The 10,048-nt window shown below is 42.7% G+C and overlaps 1 protein-coding gene across 1 annotated transcript in view; it reads left to right on the forward strand.

Moving 5' to 3' along the window:
• The window catches only part of MCHR2 (melanin concentrating hormone receptor 2), a 59,228-nt gene extending 50,045 nt beyond the window's left edge, over window positions 1-9,183 (forward strand). Inside the window, exons 3-5 of the mRNA XM_019520168.1 lie at window positions 2,498-2,692; window positions 5,990-6,109; window positions 8,321-9,183. Coding sequence (XP_019375713.1) covers window positions 2,498-2,692; window positions 5,990-6,109; window positions 8,321-8,645 — 640 coding nt within the window. The 3' untranslated portion in view covers window positions 8,646-9,183. The remainder of the gene's footprint in view (window positions 1-2,497; window positions 2,693-5,989; window positions 6,110-8,320) is intronic.
• The last annotated feature ends 865 nt before the right edge of the window (window positions 9,184-10,048 follow it).

Here is a 10,048-nt window from a genome sequence, read left to right on the forward strand (position 1 = left end):
CAGCATTCATTCCTGCCTGTGGCAGGGGTTCAGGCTAGATGATGTGTTCAGGTCCCTCCTGTAGTAGTTCACTACTAGCTGCTCCACTGGCAGATGGGGCAGGGGTGTAAGATCTGCCCATAACCTAGATAGTTCCTAGCTTTCACTCCACGGTCACAGGGTGGGGCCTGAAAAGCCTGTTCCCCACTCAGCTCCACAAGCACAGAGCTGGGTGGGGAACAAGCTGGGGAACCTATTCCCTGCTCAGCTCTGCGTGCATAGAACTGGATGGGGAACAAGCTTCCAGCACCAGCTTCACAACTGAAAGGCACAGGCTGGGAGATCCTTATCTCTCAACCTAAACCCTGCAAACATGGAGCTGGTACTGGGAGATAAGGCTCTCCCATTCCCCACTCTCTGATAGCAATCTCAAAGAGTGTGAGGCTTGGAACTGCCAGCTGCTGGGGCAGGAGGATGTAGTCCCTGCCTGGGCTCTGGTGGTGGAGCCTGCCCCAGCAGCAGGCAGGTCCCGGGGGCAGGAAGCAATCTCCTGCCTCCTGGTGGCTGGCTGACTGGAAACAGATTTGCTCCTGGTCAGGCATCTACACAAGCATTACTGCACAGTAGCTACTCATGAGTAAATTTGCTTCTTGCATTTGCAGGTACCAAATTTACTCACTATTAGCAAGGTTCACTGAGCAGTAAGTATGTGCATGTGTAGACACATATGCTTACTGCACAGCAAACTATGCTACTTTGTGTCTTGCGTAGATGCACCCACAGAAATGTAGAACTTAGCCTTAGGCAGGAAGGGTTCTTTGAGTAGATGTGATATCTTTTATTAGACCAACTTAGTAGTTTGAAGAAAGTTGTTAGCAAGCTTTCAGGTGCAATTATCCTTCTTCAGGTGTATGAAGTCTTTGTTGTTCTGAGGCTTCAAGGAATGAGAGAAGCTAAAAGTGTGACAGGATGTCAGTGAAAATGTAAATAGGTATAAATTAGGAAAATAAAAGGTAGAGCAGGGAAGGGAGGGTGGGGTGCAAAAAGCCAAAGGTGAGTAAGGGAGACTCTACAGTAAAGAGACTGTCTATAAAAAAAGAAATAGCTGGAAATTAGGAAGACAAAGGGAAGATATGGAAGGGAGGTAAAAAAAGGGATGGGGGAGAAAGTGTAAGAGGCCAGGTCTGGCAGGTACCTGGTGAATCAGATGTCAGGCAGGTTGTAATGTGTCATAAATCCAATGTCTATATTGAGTCCATGATTATTTGTATGCAGTAGATTTATGAAGTGAAGTTCATGGGCTCATCTACAAAAGGTGTTTTGTAAATTCCCTTTGAGGATTAGAACTGAGAGATTGGAGAAAATGATAGTCTTGTGAAAAGTGTGCTCCCACAGATAGCTGGGTATTCTTGTCTTTAATAGATTTTTGGTATGTGTTCATTCTGGTGTGCAGTTGTTGTTTGATTTCTCCTACATATTTTCTTCTCAAGGCATTTGGTGCACTGGATGAGATATAAAACATTTCTGGAGGTTCAAGTGCAAGATCCAGGAATGGTGACGGTTTTGTTTTGGGTGTAGTTATGGTGGGTGTGGTAGAGATGTGTTGGCAGATTTTGCATTTCTTGTCCTTAACCTTACATTTTTCACCAACAAAATGGAATTTCCCTGCACATTACAATGCATTCTCCACAAAACAAAACATTTATATGTGAACCAAGCTGCCATGCTATTAATAGACTGTACATAACTGGAATTTAAAAAGGATGTCAAATTCAATACACTTTAATGCCCATCACACAGATACCCCTGGTGATATTCCTAGAAAAAAAACATTTAAAAGTCAGATTTGTGGCTATATGAATTGTTGTTTTTAATTTGAATCTTTTCAGTTAATGGATTACCAATTTTAATCTACTTTGAGCTGATATAGCAAAGTTACCTTTAACATTTTACAGCATACACAGGTCATGAAATTGCATTTGAATTTGATAAAACTATAGATAACTGAAGGTTACTTTTTGGTCTGTAAACCCTGAAATGTTCTGATTCTATTTCATTGGCCATATTGATAGTAGATGCCTTAACATTCTATAAACAACTAGTTTAACAAATCTATCATTCAGGTATGCCACGGCATCTTTTAATTATGTTGCAAAATAATAGTCAGTGATGAAATTTCATATTTCCAATGCCTTCCAAGAACTCAGTCAAGGTTTTTGTCTTTGCTAACTCCTTACACAGATGACTTCTGAAATCTGCTTCCTTCAGATCCATAGCTTATGACAAAGCTGTGTAAGAGCTATTAAAGGACTTTGGGGGCAAAGCTTAAATCATAACTGCCCTTGTGGGTTCATAAAAGCGCTACTTGAATAAAAGACTCAGAGAATGTTTTCCTCCTGTGTGTAGCAACTGACAACTTTTGAAATGCAGCTTTGGTTGGTTATTTTATTTATTCATGATTTTAGGAACCACAACATGAGAATCCTCCGTAATTTTGTTCTTTTACCTGTTTTTATAGATACTTGGCTCTTGTCCAACCATTTCGCCTCACCCGCCTGAGAACAATATCTAAGACCATTCGAGTCAATTTATGCCTATGGATAGCTTCTCTTATTCTGGTATTTCCTGCATGGGTCTACACAAAAGTAATCAAATTCAAAGATGGTTTGGAAAGTTGTGCTTTTGATTTAACATCACCTGACCACGTACTTTGGTAAGATTTTAAAATGCTTCAGATAGTCCCCTTGTGTAAATTAGGGTGATCCTGGGCACATCTACACGAGATGCTATATCACTGTAGCAATGAGCTATGGCAATGTAGCTTGTTGCTACAGCAACATAGCATCAACGGGCACTAACTGTGATGCCACAGCTGCTGTGGAGTAGGGTCGAAAACTGTGTGGGTACTGCACAATCAGGGGCACATATAGGCATGCTCACTGTTGATTTCAGGTCTGATTTATATCCTTTGAAGGTCTGACCCAGTTTGTCTGCAACATTACTATCCCCTGACAAGAGTGGAAGCATGAGGAAAACTTTGGTCTTTTACTTAGCTTTTTAGGACACCATGGCCTCTAAAGCACACTTGGATTTTATAATTACTATATATGCCTTCAGCACTATGAAATTCAATGGAGCTGAACATGAGCTGAAGGCTTGACCTCATGTACTTATCCTCTGGCTTGAACTAGGCAACTGTTTTTTTCTACAGACATGCCCCATGATCACTAACCACACTCTACTAGTTTGAGAATATGGGTGATGAAAAAATAATAGCCTGTACTCTTCAAAATACATACCTGATCCTCCCAGGTTTGGGAGCCCAGTCTACAGGTTCCTGTCTCATTTGTGGAATTGGAACACACTAGATGAATTACAACTAAGCAGAAACATAAAAATAAGAAAAGCTATTGCTTAACAGAGAAAGAAAGAGAACTGATCAAACCAGGAAGACAAATATTCATTGCTTCAGTCTTCACAAAAAAAACAAAAATTGGGGGTTGTTAATTGTGAGCAATTAATTATATTAATAAGCAAGAGGTTTGAAGCACAAATCAGAATCGATAAAATGCAGCTAAAGAATACTTCAGTAACTTCAATGTATTCAGGTCGCTAGGATCTGATAGAATTCACTTTAAATTATTCAGGGAACTAACCAAGGACTTGTTAGTGATTATCTATGTGAACTCAAAAAGGTTAGGTCCCAGAGGAATGGAGATGGACAGAAATGGTACCTATTTTTAAGGAGGGGGGAAAGGAGAAACTACTGAATTACAGACCTACCAACCTAACTTAAACAGCCGGACAGATATTTAAGTAGATTGAACAATCACATTTGTAAGCACTGTGGGTAAGTTTACACCACAGTAGTGGTATATCCCAGTCGGGGTAGCCTCAAGCATGCCTCATTTAAAGCTCCTGCCCATTATATTCCAAACTCAGAAATACACCACTGAGGACTTTCCAGAATCATCCCAGTAGCAGCACTCAAGTACGGCAGATATTGATGGCTTGACAGCAGCTGCAGAAGACAACCCCAGAGCATCTTCACCAATGCATTTTTTTAGTTTGGAGTGGGTGTGTATTAGCAGATAGATAGGGTATGGTTGGGCTGTCCTCTCTGGGATACATCACCACCACAGTATAGACTTACCCTTAGAAGATAATAATGTGATATAGCCATCCTAAATTTTTCAAGAACAAATCATGTCAAAAGAATCTAATGTCCTTCTTTGACTGGTTAGCTGGTCCATTGGATAAGGATGAATCAGGAGATGTGATCTATCTTGACTTCAGTAAGATTTACAGTCCCACATAACCAAACTTGGTCATTCTGAGAGATCATATCAAGCAAGGTCCAGCAGGGTTCTGTTCAGGAATCATTTTCCTTATTACTGGATGATGGAAGAGAGAGTATACTTATCAAAGTTGCTGATGAATCCAAGGTGGGAGGGGTTACCAGAATTTTAAAGGATAGAATTAAAATTTAAAATAATCTTGCTAAGTTGGATAAATGGTCTGAAATCAATAAAACAAAACTGAAGTAGAAAAAAATGCTATTATACCTTGATAATAACAAATAGGTAGGTAGGCAAGGGAATGTCAGAAAAAAAAACAATCTGCTAGTTGCAGTGGACCACAAAATGAACATGATCAACAGCATACTGCCATTTCCAGAAAATATGGAGCATATTAGGAAGAAGGTAATTATTTCATTCTATTTAGCACCGCTTAGTCTTCATACAGAAGGGGTCAGCAGCTTTTTGCAGCAGGGGGCCACTATAACACAGTTTATCTCTGAGCACAGGCCTCTTCCAACCCAGCCATGCTGCTGCCTCTATTCTGCGGCCACAGCCACAATCATCCTTTCCCTCCTCACAGTGTTAATGTCACTGCTTCTACCCACGGCTCAGTTGCTTCATGTGCCAAGTTCCCCCACTGCAGAAATGCCACCAACCCCCCACCGCTACTAGATAAAATGGCTCCAAGGGCCAGATCCAGCCTGTGGGCCATAGTTTGGGTCCCAAACTCTAAGGAAGTTGTAAGCAAATGGAGGAATCCAAAAGAAAAAAAGCAAGTATTATCAAATGTTTAAAATATGAGGCCTCTGAAGGGGCTTGATTTTATTTTCACTAGAAAAGAAATGACTTGGAGGGAAGGGAGGCATGACAACAGTCTACAAACATTTAATAGGCTTTAAGAGGGTAGCAATTAGTGGCGCTTGATGCAGAGCAAGAAGTAATTGGCTTACTCTGCAGACAGAGATTTTGGTTCAGTATTCGGAAAGACCTCTTAACTATAAGGATTGAAATGCAAGGGAAATAGGCTGCCTAAGAGGGCTGTGGAATTCCTTTCATTGGAGGTTTTTAAGAATGTTACACAAATATCTATCAATAATGTCTGCTTAATCATGCCTCAAAGTGGGATTGAACCTGATTATCTCTTGAGGTCCCTTCCAGCCCTACCGTCCTATTGATCTTATGCATTGTCTATGGAATATATTATTAAAGATCAGGATTTTCAGACCTACCTCTCAGTTTAAGGTGATAGCTTTTGTGGTAGTAATAATGGTAGAAGCAGTAGTAGTAATAGAACTTGGTGGGAATTTTATCATTGCCAATCACCAGACTGTTAAATCAATAGTGAATACTTTTGAAAAAAAAATCTCTTTATTTTACTCAGTTTATAACTATCTGTTCTTGGTTCATTCAGAATTATGCGCAAAGTATATGACCTGTAAATATATATTTTGTGTTTTATTTTATAAATATGTTCTGATCAAACTTTTCAGAAGCCTCTAAATTTGCATGCCTACTTTTGAGAGCCTAGCTGAAGCAACTTTTGAGTTTATTTTGAAAACTGCTGAACACTGTCAGCTCCCATTGATTTCATTTATAGCTCTGGGTACATAATTCCTAATGGAAATAAACATATTTATTCATATTCATAAGATAATCATAACTTATAAGATATATGTGTAACCACACTGTCTCTTCTGTCTGTTTTATAGGTACACACTTTATCTGACTATAACAACTTTCTTTTTTCCTTTACCACTGATATTCGTTTGCTACATTCTAATTTTGTGTTACACATGGGATATGTATCAGCAAAACAAGAAAGCAGGATGGTAAAGTATCATTCAAAGTATTTCATAATTCAGCTTCGTGATCAGTGATGGAAAGACTGGGTCAATGGGTCAAAGCTTAGATTCACACAAGGGCAGAGGCACTGTAAAGCCAAACTTCACTGAGCCACAGCACCCTAAGGAGCTTTGGGGGGCCTAGGGGGAGCCTTTCAAGGGTGCCTCAGATTGCCATGCAATGTTAGCACTCTTAAGTGTGTAAACAGAATTCACAAAATAAACCCACAGATTTCAAATGGGAATCCATAGCACTAAAAACATCCTGACCTGTTGTGGTCTTTCTAAGTGATTTGCAACATAAGAATTGTTCTATTATTTGGTTCACCACATTCTGACTGTAAAATCCATCCGACCAGATGGCCTGGTGGCAATGCGGTGAGGCTAGTTGTGGTGGGGTAACTCCTATAAAATGCCACAATGTTGCAACCTCACGAATAAGGCGAGTATAAGGCACCTCAGAACCCTAGCTCCCACAGCCTTGTGCATACTGGCAGTTCTTATCTGTTGGTCTCTGGCAGAAGCTACAACCATTGAGGCACTGAATATCCGGACTCAGTCTGGCCTTTGGATTCTGTATCACTCTAAAAGGGGAATGGTAGGTCTTGGGCAGCCTCCACTCCTCCATACTCTTGCCTAGGCATATGTGTCAAAGGTCTTGGTGTGATAGTCAGATTTATCAAGCACCTGACTAGACCTCTTACATGTATACCATGATACAGAGGATCTGCAGCTGCCTACTATAATCTGACCCAAACAAATTGTCATCACATTAGTGTATAGAAAACTCCACAATTTCTCTGCACCATTAGGATCAATGAAGCTTTAGGATCAAATGTAACCCTGACAATTAATGCCCACTGAAAGAAAAATTAAGTTACAGGTTTCCCTCAATTTATGCAGTAAATGTGTTCCCAGAGAACAGCGCATAGATTGAATTCACATAAAGCAAACCCAGTTTACAGTGGAACAGAGAGGGATGCATTCCCATGGTGGGGAGGGAGGGAGGGAGGGAGTGAGACTGGGGCCAGGGAAGGGGCGGGGTGAGGTGCACAGGGCAGCTCAGCGGCTGCAAGCAGGCAGCGTCTGCCACTCCCAGGACTGCAGCAGGGGCAGCACTGTGCTCTTCCTGGCAGTCAGGGCAGGCGGCAGCCCCACTCACCCCACTTCTCCCCACTCACCCCACTGCTCCACTTCTCACTCCCCACAGCCCCAACTGCAGCAGCCCCAAGAGTGGCTGACGCCAGCTGCCTGCAGCCAGTGAGTTGCACCATGTTCTGAACCTCCTGGGGCTCTGATTCCCCTGGGCATCATGCCCCAAACCCCCCCGGCACAGCGCAGCCCAGAGGCTGCAAGCCAGTGGTGTTGACCACTCCTGGGACTGCAACAGGGGCGGGTGGCAGCCTACAGCGTGACAAGAACAGGCTGAGGCCAGCAGCTGTTGCAGGCTGGGGCTCTTCCCAGTGCTCAGTGGCAGTGCTGGGGGGGTGGGCTACAGTGAATTTTGGGGTGGCAGCAGCCCCAGTCCCATCACTGTAGTCCACCCTGAACACTGGGAAGAACCCAGTGCTACTGCCGGCCCCAGCCTGCTCTCATCCTGCTGCAAGCTGCCACCCACCCCTTCTCCAGCCCCAGGAACAGCGGATGCCTCCTGCTTGCAGCTGCTGGGCTGTGCTGCGCTGAGGGGTTTGGGGCACAGTGCCCTGGGGGAAGCAGAGCCCCTAGGGGTTCAGGGCATGGTGCAGCCCAGCAGCTACAGGTAGCTGGCTTCGTCTGCTCCTGGGGCCACTGGAGCATGGGCTGGGGTAAGTGGAGCCCTGGCCCAACAGCCCTTTCCGCTCACCTCACTCCTTTCCCTTCCCCTCACCAATCCCTCCACTCATGGCCCTGCCCCCTCCCATCACAAACTCACAGATTTACCTGCTTCGGGGAGGGGCAGCATGCTTATGCTGATCACATAAGAGAGACTTTACCTCACATATAACAAATTTCGGGCATATAGAGGGTCATCGCATACAAGTGAATTTGCATAAATAGAACCTGCATAAATCAAGGGAAACTTGTACTGTTCTTTGTCCCTGCTTATATCCCAAATGTATTTAACCTATGGTACTTGCTTTTCACTGATCTGCATTTCCCTTTCCATTATTTTCAATACTTGATATTTTACAGTTAGCGCAGTTCATGTTTGTGTTGCAGTTACAACACCGGTATCCCAAGACAAAGAGTCATGAGACTAACCAAGATGGTGCTTGTGCTGGTTGGCGTGTTCGTAGTAAGTGCTGCCCCATACCATGTGATACAGCTTGTGAATCTGCGCATCTCTCAGCCAACACTGGCATTCTATATGAGCTATTACTCTGCAATCTGCCTCAGCTATGCCAGCAGCAGTATTAACCCTTTCCTTTACATACTGCTTAGTGGGAACTTCCAGAAACGTCTGTCTGAGTCCACAAGCATCAAAGTCAAGATGACAGAACGGGAAGTAAATAATATTGAAAACACAATGAAGTCAAGCTTTTAGAAGATTATATTTCTTGGAGAGTAATGTCTTACCTATGTGTTTGTTCCAGTGGTTAAAGTAGAGTTGGCCTGATTCCCTTCTCATTTACATTGATGTAATTCAGTATGTTACACCAGCTGCACCAGTGTGAAGCTAGTGCAAGAGGGAAATCAGATTTATCATTTGGATGATTAGAGAATGTGCAGAAAGACTTTGTTCAAAAGTATTTTTGTCATTGTATAGTTGTCTTCTAATTATGAATAGAACATGGGCCAAAAGGCCAAAATGGATTGTTAAAAATATGCAGTTCACAGGATAGAAGGTCTCTGCCTGATAAGTTCACATATTCATTCAATATCCATCATTGTATGCAAGGTAACGGAAACAAGGAGTCAGTGAAAAAAATAACAAGCAAAAAAAATCAACTACCTGTGAGCCAGAAGTTAGCAGCCATCAATACATGCAGCATACATACAGCAGTCTGCTTTGGTGCTCACTCTCACTGTTATAAGAGTCTACAAGATGGAAGAGACAAAGAAGGAAAGGAACTTCTTGGAGGGGGAAGATGCTTATAAAAATATGCCTTTGTACATGTGCTTGCAAATGATAGAATGAATGGGCTAATATTTATAGTTAATGTACAGTTTGTTTCATTGGAAAATATTAAACTTTTGTTATGACAAAGAGCTGTGTGTTCCAAGGACTGAGCATTGTTTTTTCTTTCCAAAATTATTACTTACAAGAAAGCACTAAAAAGATTCCTCACTCTCTAAAGCATAGTCCTGCTCCCACTAGATTAATACCTAGCTTAATAGATCAATGGCATGACACCCATCCACTTCAATGGAGACAGGGCACACATTTGCAAGGGTTACCAGCATTTCATTTCTATGGTTCCCACTGAAATCACCAGAATATAATGAAGCTACAATGTGAAGCCAAATCTAGAGCAGCTTACTTAGGCAAAATTTCTACTGAAATCATTGAAATTGAGAAGTTTATCTAAATAAGCAGTTGCCAAAGTATTAGGATTAATTGCATCTTTCACCCCCACCTTTTGGTCTGGTAGGGCACATCCAGACAAGCACACACGTGCCGCTTGCCCTGCCTCAAACCCCATTGAGGCAGAGCAATGGGCACGTGCAGGAATGAAAAAATATTCCCTATGCTGCAAGTTTGCAGGATGGGGAGAAAATTAGACCCCTGGATATCCAGGGGTCTAAAAAAACTGCTCCGCAATAGAGCGGAGCAAGGCACGGTTCAAGACAGTGCCCAGAGAGTCAGTCCTCCAAAAGAGATGCTCTGGTTTTGGCTAGAGCATCTCTTTGGTGTTCCTGCTGCCCCTGGCGCTGTCCAAGGTGAATTGCGGGGAGGTTCCATGGGTGTGGGTGGGTGAGGGGTGGCAGGGGGATGTGGGGGGAGTT

Source organism: Gavialis gangeticus, unplaced genomic scaffold (genome assembly GCF_001723915.1).
Source record: "Gavialis gangeticus isolate Ggan-Ray unplaced genomic scaffold, GavGan_comp1, whole genome shotgun sequence".
Taxonomy (NCBI): domain Eukaryota; kingdom Metazoa; phylum Chordata; order Crocodylia; family Gavialidae; genus Gavialis; species Gavialis gangeticus.